This window comes from Dreissena polymorpha, chromosome 8 (genome assembly GCF_020536995.1).
Source record: "Dreissena polymorpha isolate Duluth1 chromosome 8, UMN_Dpol_1.0, whole genome shotgun sequence".
Taxonomy (NCBI): Eukaryota; Metazoa; Mollusca; class Bivalvia; order Myida; family Dreissenidae; genus Dreissena; species Dreissena polymorpha.
The window spans coordinates 28889218-28909050 of record NC_068362.1 but is presented as its reverse complement, the minus strand read 5'-3'; the positions used below and the strand labels follow the sequence as shown (position 1 = coordinate 28909050).

General features: G+C 34.8%; 1 protein-coding gene across 3 annotated transcripts; it reads left to right on the top strand.

Annotated features, from left to right (window-relative positions):
- The first annotated feature begins 13837 nt into the window (after nucleotides 1-13837).
- LOC127842658 (vitelline membrane outer layer protein 1-like) lies at nucleotides 13838-19620 on the top strand. 3 transcript variants are annotated; one of them, XM_052372290.1, is made up of 4 exons: nucleotides 13838-14060; nucleotides 15170-15193; nucleotides 17391-17558; nucleotides 19257-19620. In XM_052372290.1, the coding sequence occupies exons 1-4, from the start codon at nucleotides 13872-13874 to the stop codon at nucleotides 19494-19496; spliced, it is 621 nt and encodes a 206-aa protein (XP_052228250.1). In that variant the 5' UTR covers nucleotides 13838-13871; the 3' UTR covers nucleotides 19497-19620. The 3 variants fall into 3 exon arrangements, with proteins under 3 accessions (XP_052228250.1, XP_052228248.1, XP_052228249.1); XM_052372288.1 differs by lacking the exon at nucleotides 15170-15193 and having other exon boundaries at nucleotides 17364-17558; XM_052372289.1 differs by lacking the exon at nucleotides 17391-17558 and having other exon boundaries at nucleotides 15170-15364.
- The last annotated feature ends 213 nt before the right edge of the window (nucleotides 19621-19833 follow it).

Below are 19833 nucleotides of genomic sequence, written 5' to 3'. Positions count from 1 at the left end.
CATCCGGAAACCATTTTACTGTTTCGAGTCACTGTGACCTTGACCTTTGACCTAGTGACCTGAAAATCAATAGGGGTCGTCTGCCAGCCATGATCAATGTACCAATGAAGTTTCATGATCCTAGGCGTAAGGATTCTTGAGTTATTATCCGGAAACCATTTTACTGTTTCGAGTCACTGTGACCTTGACGTTTGACCTAGTGACCTGAAAATCAATAGGGTTCATCTGCCAGTCATGATCAATATACCTATGAAGTTTCATTATCCTAGGCATCAGCATTCTCGAGTTATCATCCGGAAGCCATTGTACTATTTTGAGTCACTGTGACCTTGACCTTTGACCTAGTGACCTGAAAATCAATAGGGGTCATCTGCCAGTCATGATCAATGTACCTATGAAGTTTCATGATCCTAGGCCTAAGCATTCTTGAGTTATCCTGAAACCATTTTACTATTTCGAGTCACTGTGACCTTGACCTTTAACCCAGTGACCTGAAAAACAATAGGGTTCGAGTCCTCATTTATATAAAGACACTGAACAAGTTTGAAAAGAATCGGATGAAAACTGTGGACTTTATCGCGGAAACGCACGGACGGACAAAAACCACGCCGTCCCATAAGCTCTTCTGGCATTCATAACAGCAAAACAAAAAAATGCCATTGACAGATATGGAACATCATAAATATGTTTATAATAAAAAAAATGTTTGCACATTTTCTTGAAATAGGTGTGTATTCAGAAATTGAACAGTTTGTATAGCTACAAATTTGAAACTAAAATAAACAACGGCTCATGATACAATTTGTGTTGTGCATCTATACTGCCAGACATTTTTTTAATAAGCAATTCTAGTTGAGTCAACAATTGATAAAATTAATTAGACAAATTTAATTTAGTTACTTTAAAGTTGCTATGGAAACAGTACATTTTCAATTGCATATACATGCTATGTGTTATCAACAATATATTTATAGTTAATATATTATTAAACTTAGTATAAGTGTAGATAGAAAACAAAATTCACTCATTTCATATGTAGAGGTTCAAAAACACGATTTTTAACTTTAACAAAATTATAGCAATCAGCAAGACATATTTAATGGCACACATCATCATAGATTGAATGTTACACTTCTTAATTTGTGTTAACAATGTGTAAAAATGATATACATGTATACATAATATGACTGCATATGTTTACATCACATATCTTGATGTCAATATGAACTACAACGGTAATTGTGATTTTATTTTTAGAACACATACCAGGCATACAATACAATTTATTTATTATACTGGACAGAAAATTTTATAGTGAGATCACTATGAGTGAGTTTTTCATCATTAATCTAAAACAGATTTTCATGTATCTGACTTTGTTTGCAGAAACAACAAAAATGTATACATTATATTCCCTAAACATAGTTGGCAAAATGCATTTTCGAAGATCTGCAATGATAAACTAGAGCTTTGTCACTGAGGTGACGAATACCCCCACCACCGCATTGACACAGAATATTTTGCATGTTGGCTTCACAAAAAACAGCGGACACCATGCTCAATTTTTAAAACGCACTAAGTGACCCCGTGACCGAGTTTTTGACCTGCCATGACCCATTTTAGAACTTGGCCTAGCCATCATCTAGATACAAATTCTGACCAAGTTTGGTGAAGCTCGGATGAAAACTACTTGAAATAGAGAGCGGACACCATGCTCAATGTTTTAAACGCACTAAGTGACCCCATGACCTAGTTTTAGATCCGGCATGACCAATATTCGAACTTGACCTAGCCATCATCTAGATAATACTTCTGACCAAGTTTGGTGAAGCTCGGACGAAAACTACTTGAATTAGAGAGCGGACACCATGCTTAATGTTTAAAACGCACTGAGTGACCCCGTGACCTAGTTTTTGATCCGGCATGACCCATATTCGAACATGACCTAGCCATCATCTAGATACAACTTCTGATCAAGTTTGGTGAAGCTCGGATGAAAACTACTTGAATAAGAGAGCAGACACCATGCTCAATGTTTAAAACGCACTAAGTGACCCCGTGACCTAGTTTTTGATCCGGCATGACCCATATTCGAACTTGACCTAGACATCATCTAGATACAACATCTGACCAAGTTTGGTTAAGATCGGATGAAAACAACTTAAATTAGAGAGCGGACACTGAATACGGACCGACCGACAGACAAGCTCACTCCTATATACCCCCCTAAACTTCATTTTGTGGGGGTATAAAAATATATTAATAACTGATTACTTATAAGCAACCTTCTAGGAACACATCAATTATACATCACACAATGGAGACAACATACTTGTCCACAATTTATTGAAATTATATTCAATATAACACACAATATTTGTCAATCTTCATTGTTATTTTTCTTTTTTAAATTAATCTTTGCGAACATAGCATAGCAAACTAGATCTTTGTCACAGACGTGACGAATACCCCCACATGCCGCATTGACACATAATATTTTGCATGTAGTCTTCACAAAAAACAGCGGACACCATGCTCAATTTTTAAAACGCACTAAGTGACCCCTTGACCTAGTTTTGACCCAGAAAGGCCCATGTTCTAACTTGGCCTAAAGATCATCTCCATAAAACTTCTGACCAAGTTTGGTGAAGATCAGATGTAAACTACTTGAATTAGAGAGCGGACACCATGCTGAATGTTAAAAAACGCACTAAGATACCCCGTGACCTAGTTTTTGACCCGGCATGACCCATATTCAAACTTGACCTAGACATCATCTAGATACAACTTCTGACCAAGTTTGGTGAAAATTGGATGAAAACTACTTGAATTAGAGAGCGGACAACATTGTGATGTTTAAAACGCCCTAAGTGACCCCGTGACCTTGATTTTGACCCGGCATGATCCATATTCAAACTTGCTCTAGACATTATCGAGATACAACTTCTGGCCAATTTTGGTGAAGAATGGATGAAAACTACTTGAAATAGAGAGCGGACACTTAATACGGACCGACCGCCAGACCGACAGACAAGCTCACTCCTATATACCCCCCTAAACTTCGTTTGTGGGGGTATAATTATTAATAAATTTATATAATCAAGATGAAAATATTCTTGTTTTGTACATAATTCTCTCTGAAATCTGTCTTGAATACAACATTAAAATTCAATTGTGTACTCTTATATGTGTAAATATTTTCCCAAACTGAAAAAAAACACTGTTATTTCTTCAAATCAGGCTGTTCACACTATTGTTGCCCTTTCATAAATCAACCACATGTTAACATTTCCTTTTTGAATTTACTATGCAATATCCCTCCAGGATAAAACACTTAAAATTGAGACATGTGAAATTAACAACAAGCCTGTAAATTATTTCTCCTCATAGGCCAGTTAGGCCTGTAAATTGTGACGGTCTTTCGCCATGTCTGCCGGACATGCACAGAGAACAGAAAATAGTCAATGTTCTAAATTAAAAAAAACAAACAAAGCATACTGCTTATTAATTACTTCATCATACATGTATTAATTGTTGTCACCATAGTATTGAAGACAAGGATGAACTTTGCTGGTTACATGCTAATCCCTTCCTTGGCATGACTGCTTTATCAAAAGCATAAACTGTTGTCAATCCTGTAACATACATGTAAAACATATTTCTTTAAATACATAATTCTCTGTTTTTAACAAAACGTCCTTTGCATAAGATAATCTTTTTTTTATTACACAGGAAAAACTGTTTAAAAGCTTAACACATATAAGGTAAAAATGCAGTTTGTAAGTCTTCTTTTACTTCCAATCCAGCACTCCTCCTGAATAGAAGATGTGCCGGCGCTTATAGGTTTTGGGTTGAAAACTGTAAAAAGGTGCTCAGTTTGGTGTTCATTTTAAATTATTTACATGGTCATATCATACCTGATAATAATGAGCACATCTTTTTGTGTTCTCACTTTGTCTTTTTCGCTCAATCTGTATTGTTGGCTGAAATAAATGAAGAGTTGCTTTGAACTGATCATGAACACAGCCATTTATATGGACATAAGCAACTAGATCATCTGACAAGAAAAGAAACATAACAAGATGTGTTTGTGAAACACAATGTCCCCCTATATGATGTTTGACCTTAAAGGGTGACATTGACCTTGTGAAGGATGACCTTGACCTTTCACCACTCAAAATGTGCAGCTCCATGAGATACACATGCATGCCAAATATCAAGTTGCTATCTTCAATATTGCAAAAGTATTAATAAAATAAGCGATTTGGGCCACATATATTTGACCTCTGACCTTGAAGGATGACCTTTACCTTGACCTTTCACCACTCAAAATGTGCAGCTTCATGAGATGCACATGCATGCAAAATATCAAGTTGCTATCTTCAATATTGCAAAAGTATTTATAAAATAAGCGATTTGGGCCACATATATTTGACCTCTAACCTTGAAGGATGACCTTGACCTTGACCTTTCACCACTCAAAATGTGCAGCTCCATGAGATACACATGCATGCCAAATATCAAGTTGCTATCTTCAATTTTGCAAAAGTATGCATACAATGAGCGATTTTGGCCACATATATTTGACCTCTGACCTTGAAGGATGACCTTGAAATTTCACCACTCAAAATGTGCAGCTTCATGAGATACACATGCATGCCAAATATGAAGTTGTTATCTTCGATATAGCAAAAGTTATTGCAAAATATTAAAGTTGGCGCAAACAGACCAACGTACAGACCAACGTACAGACCAACAGACCAACAGACAGGGCAAAAACAATATGTCCCCCACTACTATAGTGGGGGACATAAAAAAGTATTCTAATAATTATCATCAAATAGAATGAATAACATAATACATTGCTGTCACATTGATTGTGTAGCCACTTCGAATAAAATTGTTATTGCTTACATGCTATTGTGTGATTGCACAAAGTTTTGCAAAGAAATTTTGAATGTTGATTATACAACCCTATTCAGTTCACTTTATCTTAAATAACATAAAGTGATAGAATAATATTGAAAGGGTAATATATGGACACAACTTTTAAACGAAATGTCATTACTTTCATTATAGAAAAGTTCAACAACAAATGTTAAATTGAGAAGTGTTTTAGATTTTGACAACTTTCGGGTAAAACACACAAACTTGACATAGCAATATCGTCTAAAATCTTCACTGTGACACCCACAAGGCCACAACGGCTCATACACACACCATGAATGATGGAAGAGATTCAGTTAACCAACAAATTTGCAATTTGTTGAAGAAAAACAACTCAAAAAGTAAGAAAAAATTACAGTTAAGTCCGGTAATCATGCGCGTCCGGTAATCTTGCGCACTTCGCATTTGCGAATCTCGCAGACGACAAATTGTTTTCTTTAGTGTTGCAAGATGGAATTTCACATTTTTAATAATTAACGGATTTAAAAGGTACGTATTCCATGCAAAATAAAATTTGATCATTACATTTAAACACCGGTTGCGTCATCCCTATACATCGTAAACACTGGCCCACTTACGAAACTTTCGAAATGAATCACAAATTCCCTGCAGTCTTTAGCGTTTTCATACTTTAAATTAAGAATTCATAAATCCAACGTGTAATTTAGCATTCCATTGCACAATATCCGATCAGTTATGGTATTTTTGGCCATGAAAATATATCGCATCAGACCGACATAGTCCGTTATTTCCCGTAGTCATTATTTCCCGCCATTCTGTCAAACTAATTTGGTATGATCTCCGCATGCGCAGTGGCATAGTTTTGATATTTTCTGTAAACTATGGAAGCATGATCGTGATAAAATCCAACACGTTATGCATAAACATTTTTTTTCACGCATACCGGTACTTTTTTTATTAATTGTACACTATTACTATTGACTATATTATTTGTTGATTTGTAGTGAACAAAAACTGCACTAGAAATCCACATTTAATTTCAATGGTTTTACAAACTGATTTTAAAAATATTTGTCTTGAACATTTTTGGTCAATAATTGGACACCATATGTCTAAAATTTTGCCTAAACGAGGTCATTACAGAAAGTGCGCAAGATTACCGGGAACTGTGATAGTTTGAAATTGAGGTGAGTCATGTTTGTTTTGAAATCAAATCGGACAGTTCTTCACTGAATTAATCAGATATTTTTGTGTTAATAAGCAAATGAATTTATTATTTCCATAATAAATTTAGATATTATGTTGTCAATTTATAAAAGAACGTGTTTTTAAACCAATTGACCCTTAACTGCGCAAGATTACCGGATAGCATCGTACCTTATCAGAAAATCTGTGCCCTACTGTATTGATTCAATGTATAAGCTGAGGTTAATTTAAACCATATAAAAACCATGAGAAAATACGGAAATGTATTGTTCCCTTAACTTAATTACCATGGTTTAGGTTATTCTTCAAAATTAAACTTTTGTTTTATCTCAAGAAGTGTGTTGACAAAGCACGCGAAACGGTCATCACAAGTTAAAGTCATTATGGAAACGACGTCAGCGCCAAATGGGTCAAAATCTCATTTCCAGCCACATACCCAGTGGGCACCCAAACGTTGCTGCAACATTGTATTTAGGTTGCAGTCAAACGTTGCAGTTTGGTTGTACCAATGGTGTATATAAAAGTTTTCCCGACGTTTTTTGCAAACGTTGCTGCAACGTTTTTTTTTGCAAACGTTGCTGCAACGTTGTATTTAGGTCGCATTAAAACGCAGTATTTTTAAATTCTATTTAAAATAATATAAACATATAATATATATATATATATATATATATATATATATATATATATATATATATATATATATATATATATATATATATATAAATCATGCTCCCCGCCTGGGAATCGCACCCACCAACTCCCGATCGCTAGGCGGACACCTCATCCAATACACCACAGCGACTGTTGAAAGTTTCAGACAAAAATGTTGACTATTTATTTAAAGTTTCACCCGTTCGCGTATTTGCCCAGTCCCTGTGATCTTTTATTAGTGCCCAGTCCCTGTGTTTAGCTATTAATTAAAAGAATTAACTTTGCATTATTGGCAATAAATGTTGTAGTAAATGTAATAGGCACAAATTCAGTACTTATTTACTCTTCTTCACACAAAAAATCATCACTATGCAAGATATTCTGACAACAAAAATATATACATTGATCCGTAAAATAACTTCTCCTCCCATAAGCAAAAAAAAATGCATTACATACTAGTCGCCGCGCTCCAGCGCGACGCCAATAAATCAAAATCAATATGGAGTGAAACAAAATAATGTATGGCTTAGGGATATTTAATTCTTACATATAAACTACCGATTGTAATCTCTACATACCTTTGACACTCGTCTTTAATTATTCTTATAAACCTTTTAATATCGACGATATTAAAATAAACTTCGTCAACACAAGCGCTCAAATAAACTGCATTAATGATAAGATGCATAAATAAAGTGAACTTACAAAATACCGTACGCGGTATTTTGTGCCCGTCCTACCAAGCGTATGAAGGTTTTAGGTATATATTTGATGGTTTGCTTGCCATAAAACTAAGACAATAATTGCAACTATTTAAAAGCGACCACAGGGAATAATACAGTACAGACGGGATATAATACATCAACGTGATATCCCATAGTAAAGAAGGTATATGGTTATATAAGACCGTAAGTAATTTATGGTTATATTGGAACCAAAATACTACATGACTATACCTTTAACGCTTCTTTGGAAGCTTCGTATATAAATGAATGAATTTTCATACATGCATTTCATGGGACATCGTGACATCATTTTCATGTATCGGAGTTCTTGTCGGGAACGTTTGGATTGTCGGTTCATCCATCGTCAGGGTTGCATATATATCCCATCGGTTATCATTTAAGCAAGTTCGAGGGTGCACGAAGACGTGCGTTTGGGGTGCCTCAGGCGAGTGTGTGCGGGTTTGTGTCGCCGCAGTTTGTTTTGTATATGTGTTATGTTGTTAATGTGTTATATTTTGTTGTGGTTGTCGTCATTCTATGTATTTGTTGTTGTTTTGTTGCATGTATTATGTTACAAGTGCTCCAGGATGCGCACCATCGCACTAGCCTTTTATTTGAGCAAGATTTCGTTTTTCCAAACCCGATTTTAATTCATTGTTATTGCTTGTCAGGGCTGGCGTGTGTTCATGGCCGCTGTGTGGCGGAAGGCCCACTTCCTGCGGCCGTGGTCCTTTTTGGCATAGTTTCCACGAACACACTTCCCGCTTGTCACGGGGGATAGACATTATGTACTTAAATTTCCCGCCGTTCTCGGGGGAACCTGTATAATACAATTGATCACAGCCTTGACAGTATTATGCCAAACCTTTAAGATAATAAATTGCGTAGTTAAACTGTTTGGCGTTTGTCGTTGATAATAATGTTTATTCGCTCAAGAATAAACTGTCTTATTCAACGCAAACGCTATTTTCCTAAGGGATCGCCGAAACCCAAACCCCAATTGTATAACCCATCCTACCCAGTCTACTGTAACACATAAACTCGTCCACTAAGTAGAAAACCACTGCCCGTGCAAATTGTCGGTCTTTTACTAGCTCGTCGCATCACAGGGTAGGTCGCGCTATTGTTTACAAGTTTTCATTTACCACCTACCCTCTAACTTAATTTTTTATTGTAAAACGATGCTTGCCAGATTTTTGTTATATTCCAGTGTTGTCGAGAATTACGAGCTCCATTAGAAACCCATATCGTCATGGCTGGGACTTAATGTTCAGCGTACAGCACACCGTCAGTCTGTCCAATGGTCTACTTAGTTCGGCCCCCGACGACAGGTTCCTGCGTAATTGACTGTACCAGTGTTAGAGAATTTGCTAGACTTTGATCAGTAAACTTTTACATGACCAGTTATGTTTGAGTTACACAATGTCCAACGTTACATGTAAATATTGGTTGTTTTCGGGTTCAGTTTTCCAGAGTTATTTTACATTCAGTGAAGTTGTATCTCTGGTTTTTACGATGGCCTTGAAAACACCATTTTAGGATAAGAATAGAAGTGATGTATACAAATTAAAGTTGGGCATAGTTTCCACGAACACACTTCCCGCTTGTCACGGGAATAGACATTATGTACTTAAATTTCCCGCCGTTCTCGGGGAAACCTGTATAATACAATTGATCACAGCCTTGACAGTATTATGCCAAACCTTTAAGATGATAAATTGCGTAGTTAAACTGTTTGGCGTTTGGCGTTGAATAACCCTTTAATTTCAGCGTGATTAAAATTAGAGTGCAAAACATAATCATTTGCAAATCACAATGCTTATACAATCTTGAAGTCTTGAAAAAGACGTATGATATGGTTATCTTTAAGTAACATAGTTAATATGGTAACGCAGTAGTTCAGGACATCGTGGTTGAATAAAATGTAAGCGAGAATTATGTGTCCTCATTTTTAAACCGACAAATGAATATGACGAAGGAAATTTGAATAAAATTGATTAACAATTTGTATATGACACTTTTAAATAAATATTCACTATTTCAGTGAAATCTATAAAGATCACGTTTATGTCGGTACCGATACGTTTACTCGTAATTGGTTAAACAATAACATTGTGTGCATATGTCGTATAAACGAATCTGCTCAATATAAGGATTTTCCAATTATGTGCATTTAATTGTGCACATGAAGGAGTTTTCTGCTGTTCAGCAAAATGATTTACATGTTAAACATATTTTCTTTCGTTTATTATGTTTATTATGTTGTAGGCCCCTACTACGTTTTATGAAATTGTATTCTTAGTTTAAATTCACCAGCTATTTATGTATTTCTTCAAAAATTAATAAAATTGTATATACTCGCTTTAAGTAAATAACTAAAGATTTTTTTTGTTACGACGTTATGGTTCAAGGACGACGGTTTTTTGGTTTACAATGACTATTTACCAATCTCAGAAATGAAATTACTTCAGCGATGTGAATATCACCAGGTGTGAACTTAAATTTATCAAAGCGTTACAACGTCCTTTCCCATACAAAACCATTCTAATTCAGCATGCTCATAAAATAATAGGTTGATGCAAATTTTCATGGTCGACTTTATAGTCTAACCACGGCTAACTATTTAATACACTATGCCTAGAAAAATTGTTTGTTTAAAATGTATTAATACTATCAATTGCATTTTAAGACTATAGAATGCATTAACATTATTATCAGTAGCATATGTTTATTGTCAGGTTTATTACATTATAAAACATGATTGTACGAACAACGTTGATGCTGAATGCTGGTTAAAAATACTCAAAAATACTTAAAGAGTGTTAATTATTTGGAGTATATATAGTATTAATGATTATCCAAGTATTTAAATCCGTAGAAACGGTATAGGTATATTATAATACAGATAATAAATAATAAAATAATTATACGGTTTAAATTGCTCTAGTTTCATATGAATGTTACGTATGACATATTAAACAAAACGCTTGTACGGATGCAGTATTTTTGCATTGCTGTTTGATTTGGAATAAATGTCAATTATTCAAATAAATGGATATGTACGTTTACTTATAATTGCCCATATTAAATAAAATATTTCGTAGTGAGAAGTTTATTATTTCGTGCTATATCGAAATTTATTATAATATTAGAACAACATGCTGTCAAGAATATTCTTAATGTTTATACTTTATTTACAAAATATTTATTGAGTTCGGGCTACGGGCTTTGGATCAATTTTAATCAACAAAGCGACATTTGTTTCGTGTCTCAGAATATGTAAAAATTATGAGTTCCACGGTGTTGCTTATTTAATTGGATCGTATTTATTGTAATCAGATAATTCAGTAATAAACCTGCGATTGGCTAACCTTATTTCACTTTTCCAGGCTATGGTGGTTTACCAAATACATTTGGATCGATTGCATAAAACATACAAACGACTTCACCATCATTTAATCTAATTAAACAAACAATTAAACAGAATTAACAATATGCCCACTCATGCCCGTCTTTAATTTGAATTTCCCTTCTTAAATACTGGTTGAAGAGGTTTTAACCTGGTAAATAAATTATAACTTACCAAGACACATCTGAATAGTAGGCCTTGGAATTAAAACCGCGAGAATCGCTTTGCAAACAGAGCTATCCGGTCTTTTTGTATAAATATTTTTTGTAATTTCTGCAATAACGCCTTTTTAACACATTTATGAATAGTATCATTTTATTTTTGGAAAATTAATGCTATATCAAATGATTTAAAGAAAGGGCAAATGTTTCATACATCTTTCCATGCAGTATGATACGGATCTAATGCGGCATTATACTCCTTCTTATTATGAAATTTAAGAATGCTAATAATCGAACGCATCTCCCGACTATTACTTATCTTTATGCCGCTTGTACACATTGCAGATTGTGCATAAATGTACTCTTCGTTTATCAGTTTATCAGTATGCCTTCGAGCGTTTCACTATCATGTTTGTGTGTGTGTGTGTGTGTGTGTGTGTGTGTGTGTGTGTGTGTGTGTGTGTGTGTGTGTGTGTGTGTGTGTGTGTGTGTGTGTGTGTGTGTGTGTGTGTGTGTGTGTGTGTGTGTGTGTGTGTGTGTGTGTGTGTGTGTGTGTGTGTGTGTGTCGGGGTTGGGGGGGGGGGGGGGGGGGCAAAAGCCACGCAATTGAAGAAAAAACAATAGAATCACGGGACAATTTTATATAACCTTAAACCAGCTTGACCAGAAGTGAAAAGTGCAATATATAACTTATATATGTCAAGTTTAACAACTATGACATTTAACATATACAATAACTCATTTGCAATACATGAAACATGTAATCTTAGACTGGAATTATATTAATAAATGTTCTAGACACGTACATGACATGCATGATTTCAACGCAGTAATCAGTAAAAGATATTAAGAAAGCACCCATGATCTGCACCTATGGGACTTCATTATGGTGACCTTGTTTTTTTAACAAGCGCCATGATTACTGTCCGCGACTGTCTTTTTATTACTTATGTTACGCTTACGTCAATATATTTAGGATTCATTTCATTCATAATAAGACATGTGCCTGACACACAAACATATCTTCTTGCTTTGTATTTATATATATAAAGAGTTTTCATAAACAACAAGATGTGTTTGTGAAACACTATGCCCCCCATATATTTGACCTTTGACCTTGAAGGATGACCTTGACCTTTCACCACTTAAAATGTGCAGCTCTATGAGATACACATGCATGCCAAATATCAAGTTGCTATCTTCAATATTGCAAAAGTTATGGCAAATATTAAAGTTTGACGCAAACAAACCAACAAACCAACAAACCAATAAACAAACCAACAAACCAATACACAGACAGGGCAAAACAATATGTCCCCCTATAGACTGGGGGACATAAAAAGTACTCAATGTTACCACGACCTTTTTTGCAAGAGACTTTAATATTTTGCGTGACACTTTGCCCTGATAGGGTTTTCAGTTGTGCAACTTTATTTCGAAATCCAAAATTGGATATTAAACGTTTTGGGCCGGACACAAACCGTGTTAATTGTATCCACTTATCAGGGATGTAATCAACCTCTTCGAGCTTGAAATGTAAACAAACAGCATACAATTGCTTACGCGTGCCTAATTATTTCAAAACCGCTAATTTACGACACGGTTATTAGTCATATTCTTGTCACACAAGTATATACATCTACTCGGATATACATGTATATAATACTTAATAACGACGCGTGGACATGCAATAGCAGTCCCTTAAATGTAAATGAATGTATCCAATATATATCATCTAAGCTTCACGTTCAGTGTAAAGTATCAGTAATTGCTCGTTGTAAGAACGCATTTGTATTTTCATAAAAAGTATATGCTTATTGCCATGTAGTTTTTGACAGGAACAAGTAAACGATCATGCATCATTATTAAAAGCTAGAACAACGGTGGGTTTTCCAAGATTTGTAGTACGACATTAGGGTCATCAGTTATCGGTTCTGTCAATAGAACAACGAGGTCATAATTGTATTTATTCAAAGAGAGCTATGTCTAGAGAAGCATATAGAAAAAATGCTTTATATACTGTAAAAACTATTGACCGAGCAGAACATTTTTGAATACAGAATCTACAGCTTTGCCAGGAGCACATTTCTTGCTACCATACACTAAATTAGTTTAGGCTAGTAACCTTTGACAAATAAACAACAGGGCAAAAATACAACACAACATAAATCATACATACTCAATTATTTTTATCTTATGCACATCGACACTTGAACTAAAATTCAGAGGTAAAACAAAATGAATTTAGGAAATGACAAATACTTTACAAAGACACGATTTTGAAACACATCATAAAGTACACAATTGATGACGTCTTGTTACACCAAATGTGTTTTTCTGATTCTTTCACATGCATCATTTCAAATATGAAAAATCTGGTCCTTTGGGGTTGCAAAGAATACGTCATTCTTCTTTTTCAGTCTAAAAGAACCATTAAACATATGATGACTAATTTTTACAATGTACTTCATAGTTTATTTGAATCAACCGTTTTAAGCTTGGAGAATTGAGTTTCGGAGAAAAGAACTTTTAATAGCCAACAATTATGATTTGCTTTAAATTGTGATGGCCTTGAGCATAAAGCGGACAAGGGCGATTTCGAAAAACATGAACGAATACATCCCACGACACGCGACCACTTTACGGACAGTGAGTGATTACAAACTTAAAAAAGTATCACTTGTGATCGTGTTCGCTGGTACTAGAATGTTCATTGGCTTGATGCGATAAAGTGTTTGGCATCGGGCTTGCATTTGTGCTATTTAAGCGAGATAGATCGTGCCATAAGCCTCTCGATACTAAGGGGAAATGTATTTCGCCTCTCTTTGCGCAGTGTATGCTTTGTTTGAGTCGATCGGAGCTTTTGGGTACCTTCTACCAGGTGAACTTCGAAACGTTGTTACCATTCTTGGATCCAGGAATGGCGGTCCATTTGGGTCTTGGAGAGATAATCAGTACTGCCCAAGATCGACGTACGCAGTTGGTTATCAAATTAAGGTATGTTTAAACTTTAAGAAACATCAGTAAAGAAAAACACGCCAAAGACAAGACAGTATGTGCATTTTGCTCACAGTGCCGTGTCAAAAGCTGGACAGTGATACATAGAAAAAAACGGTCGCTTCAAGACACAGCCAGTGCCATTTAATATAAACAAATAATTATCATTAAAACATGAGAGCCTGCCTTACAAATAATTCAACATTTAAGTTATAAAATACTATAATTATATATGATCAGAAAATGTTTGATATTCTTATCGTTTCCTTTTTTTCTAAGATGTTTGTCATATGCATTAGTTATATTAAGAAACATCAAGACGATGAATACGTATTTACTGTGAGCATATTTAAATGTAATTAAATGAAAGTACGTATGAAGGGAAATTTCAGCTTCACTAGCAGGAGAAATATAGGTATACAATGCGGTCCTGTTCATGTCAAGGAAACATTTTCAAAGACAACGCTCTAACTTAAACAAAACTACGGTCACCGCATTGGTACAGTCATCACAAAAACATTCTTTTAAAAGGCGCCAAAGCTCACACTTGGCCCAGAATTATTTTTTTTTAACATTTTAGTGTACATATACAACATTTCAAATTAAACGGCAATAAAATGTAATACATTTCTCTTTTACTTCTAACTTATTATAAACAGACCTGAGCACCAGAATCATATCTTTCTGAGACACGCTGAAATGAAGCAAAAACTAGCGTCACCGACATATCGTCATTAATACAAAGCCTACGAGGCATAGCATGATGTCATCGTGTAGTTTTTGCATTACGATCATCATATGCAAGACAGAAATAGGCTGCAATTATGTTGTTAAAGGCCAAAGTACAACGTTTTGGTCTTCAGCCGTATACAAAAGTGTCAGTTCAATAGTTTAAATTAAGTTCCAAGCCAAGATTAATAAGCATTCAAACAAGATATATCCGAGAAATCATTTAACCCAGAAATATCCTCTTCAGATAACCTTCAAGATTATGTATTTGGCTACAACATCCATGTCCTTAAAGAATGGTTAAGAAGAATGTATCTTGTGTATTACATGTTTATTTGTATTTGTATGTAATGTTTGATAATTTATTATGGCGTATTTAGGTTGAACAAAGTGTCGGAAGTCATAATGATGACACAGCCCTTAACGGCATCAGTCTTGTATGTGCAAACCTCGATGGGGAAGGGTTTGGCACCGTTTCCTCCGGCTTCGAACAGTTTGGTTCGTGGTACGGCATCGCGACTTGTCCCCATGGACTATTCATGATCCAGTTCAACTTCAGAGTGGAGCCGTATCTGGTAAAATACGTATAGTTTTTTATTAGACATAACAATACGTATACTGTTGACATGTAATTGGTTTTCCATTACGGGACTCCTTTATGCAAACGTCATGCTTTTGATTGAAATGTTCAATCTGGAAACTTGGACACAGACTGTTAACAAGAAAAAGACAATAAGATAAGTCCAATATAACATATTTTTAATGTTTTATATTCCAACGTCTACGATCTTTAAATCAAAAAAGAGGGTCACTTAAACACTTTATAGCCGAAAGAAAGTATTTATTTCAAAGAAATATAAAGCGGCAAACACAAGTGACTCCTCAGCGAAATCATCAAAACGACGCCATTTTGGAAGGCAGTTCCAAATTACCTCACTTAACACTGTCCACTCCTGCAAAATCACTATGAATATAATGTATATGGTCTACATCTATACTTATGTGCAATATTTATTGCGATTATGCGTTAAGTAATGATTATTTTATGTGCGTGGATTCAAATCCTATTATAGGCGTAAATCGAAAAAAGTGCTTTGTTGTGTATATATTTATCATAACGTATAAAATATATGTTTGAATACTTATTGTTTAAAAACGTTTCTAAATTTAGGAAAAATACCGTTAATATGTCCCTGTAAGGATGTAGAGAATCAACGACACAACGCTTCGATTGCACGAAATAACATATTTTTAATGTTTTATATTCCAACGTCTACGATCTTTAAACCAAAAAAGAGGGTCACTAAAACACTTTATAGCCGAAAGAAAGTATTTATTTCAAAGAAATATAAAGCGGCAAACACAAGTGACTCCTCAGCGACATCATCAAAACGACGCCATTTTGGGAGGCAGTTCCAAATTACCTCACTTAACACTGTCCACTCCTGCAAAATCACTATGAATATAATGTATATGGTCTACATCTATACATATGTGCAATATTTATTGCGATTATGCGTTAAGTAATGATTACTTTATGTGCGTGGATTCAAATCCCATTATAGGCGTAAATCGAAAAAAGTGCTTTGTTGTGTATATATTTATCATAACGTATAAAGTATATGATTGAATACTTATTGTTTAAAAACGTTTCTAAATTTAATCAACATTTAAGTTATAAAATACTATAATTATATATGATCAGAAAATGTTTGATATTCTTATCGTTTCCTTTTTATCTAAGATGTTTGTCATATGCATTAGTTATATTAAGAAACATCAAGACGATGAATACGTATTTACTGTGAGCATATTTAAATGTAGTTAAATGAAAGTACGTATGAAGGGAAATTTCAGCTTCACTAGCAGGAGAAATATAGGTATACAATGCGGTCCTGTTCATGTCAAGGAAACATTTTCAAAGACAACGCTCTAACTTAAACAAAACTACGGTCACCGCATTGGTACAGTCATCACAAAAACATTCTTTTAAAGGGCGCCAAAGCTCACACTTGGCCCAGAATTATTATTTTTTAACATTTTAGTGTACATATACAACATTTCAAATTAAACGGCAATAAAATGTAATACATTTCTCTTTTACTTCTAACTTATTATAAACAGACCTGAGCACCAGAATCATATCTTTCTGAGACACGCTGAAATGAAGCAAAAACTAGCGTCACCGACATATCGTCATTAATACAAAGCCTACGAGGCATAGCATGATGTCATCGTGTAGTTTTTGCATTAAGATCATCATATGCAAGACAGAAATAGGCTGCAATTATGTTGTTAAAGGCCAAAGTACAACGTTTTGGTCTTCAGCCGTATACAAAAGTGTCAGTTCAATAGTTAAAATTAAGTTCCAAGCCAAGATTAATAAGCATTCAAACAAGATATATCCGAGAAATCATTTAACCCAGAAATATCCTCTTCAGATAACCTTCAAGATTATGTATTTGGCTACAACATCCATGTCCTTAAAGAATGGTTAAGAAGAATGTATCTTGTGTATTACATGTTTATTTGTATTTGTATGTAATGTTTGATAATTTATTATGGCGTATTTAGGTTGAACAAAGTGTCGGAAGTCATGATGATGACACAGCCCTTAACGGCATCAGTCTTGTATGTGCAAACCTCGATGGGGAAGGGTTTGGCACCGTTTCCTCCGGCTTCGAACAGTTTGGTTCGTGGTACGGCATCGCGACTTGTCCCCATGGACTATTCATGATCCAGTTCAACTTCAGAGTGGAGCCGTATCTGGTAAAATACGTATAGTTTTTTATTAGACATAACAATACGTATACCGTTGACATGTAATTGGTTTTCCATTACGGGACTCCTTTATGCAAACGTCATGCTTTTGATTGAAATGTTCAATCTGGAAACTTGGACACAGACTGTTAACAAGAAAAAGACAATAAGATAAGTCCAATATAACATATTTTTAATGTTTTATATTCCAACGTCTACGATCTTTAAACCAAAAAAGAGGGTCACTTAAACACTTTATAGCCGAAAGAAAGTATTTATTTCAAAGAAATATAAAGCGGCAAACACAAGTGACTCCTCAGCGAAATCATCAAAACGACGCCATTTTGAAAGGCAGTTCCAAATTACCTCACTTAACACTGTCCACTCCTGCAAAATCACTATGAATATAATGTATATGGTCTACATCTATACTTATGTGCAATATTTATTGCGATTATGCGTTAAGTAATGATTATTTTATGTGCGTGGATTCAAATCCTATTATAGGCGTAAATCGAAAAAAGTGCTTTGTTGTGTATATATTTATCATAACGTATAAAATATATGTTTGAATACTTATTGTTTAAAAACGTTTCTAAATTTAGGAAAAATACCGTTAATATGTCCCTGTAAGGATGTAGAGAATCAACGACACAACGCTTCGATTGCACGAAATAACATATTTTTAATGTTTTATATTCCAACGTCTACGATCTTTAAACCAAAAAAGAGGGTCACTAAAACACTTTATAGCCGAAAGAAAGTATTTATTTCAAAGAAATATAAAGCGGCAAACACAAGTGACTCCTCAGCGACATCATCAAAACGACGCCATTTTGGGAGGCAGTTCCAAATTACCTCACTTAACACTGTCCACTCCTGCAAAATCACTATGAATATAATGTATATGGTCTACATCTATACATATGTGCAATATTTATTGCGATTATGCGTTAAGTAATGATTATTTTATGTGCGTGGATTCAAATCCCATTATAGGCGTAAATCGAAAAAAGTGCTTTGTTGTGTATATATTTATCATAACGTATAAAGTATATGATTGAATACTTATTGTTTAAAAACGTTTCTAAATTTAGGAAAAATACCGTTAATATGTCCCTGTAAGGATGTAGAGAATCAACGACACAACGCTTTGATTGCACGAAATGATTTGATTAAAGATATAAGAAGATCGGAACATATATGTACATTTGGTTTTAAAACAGAAATGGTCAATTTAAACACCCTTCCAAATCAATAAAAGATTCCTTATAAAAATGAAATGTAGTTTTTTTTACCACGGGAAAGGTTAGCCGTGAAGTATTGTGATATTGTCACAATATAAAGAAGAAAAACACCAGAAACATTATATGCAAAAGGACTTAGAATTGCAACATCTTCATTTAAAGCAAGCGATCGGTTGCCTATAAAATTATGTAGTGGTTAAAAGGACTTAGAATTGCAACATCTTTATGTGAACAATCGCATAACGCCGGCAAAAACACAAATGGTCGAGCTGTAAACAATATCGATACACAATTTGCACTCGACCGATGAAACTGTGAGAACTAATAAATGCATTCAACCGCAAACTTTTTATTTCCATATAAACCTCAACAGGTATATTTGTTGATATATATGTTCACATATGTTTTCGATTCTTGCTCATGTTGTCGCCACAATTATGCATGATTAGTTTTATTCTAGGGTCATGGCGACGACGATACTACGGCAAACGACATTGAGTTCATTTGCGACAGAAGCCCGAATACGCAAGCTGTAATCCATGCGCCAGAAGGAACAACTTGGGGCAGCTGGGCCTTGAGCAGCGCATGTCCATTGAACTCCGGCATCTGTGGCATTCAAACCAAAATTGAAAGTTACCTTAGTCATAATGAAGACGATACCACTCTCAATGACGTCAAGATGTTTTGCTGCGACGACTAAATAACTTATTTTGTTATTTCCTGCCGCTTCAACAACGCGGGGAATCACGCACATGCCGTGCTTCCCCGCGTTGTCAATAAGAATTAGGGTGTGTTGAAATAGAATAAACACGCGTTGCAATCAGCTCGTTGTTTATCGGAACATCGCAATCAGTTTTTTGTTCTTGAAAACGTATTCTTACATGGTATTTATACAGGCATGTAACTATAACTAAGACAAGAAAAAGTGAGTAAATATCCACAAATCTAACAAAAGAAAATGCATTAATATATATGTAGAAAATGTTATTGGCCGACAGCATATGTATTTTTCATCTTGACGCAACGTGTATTTTGAG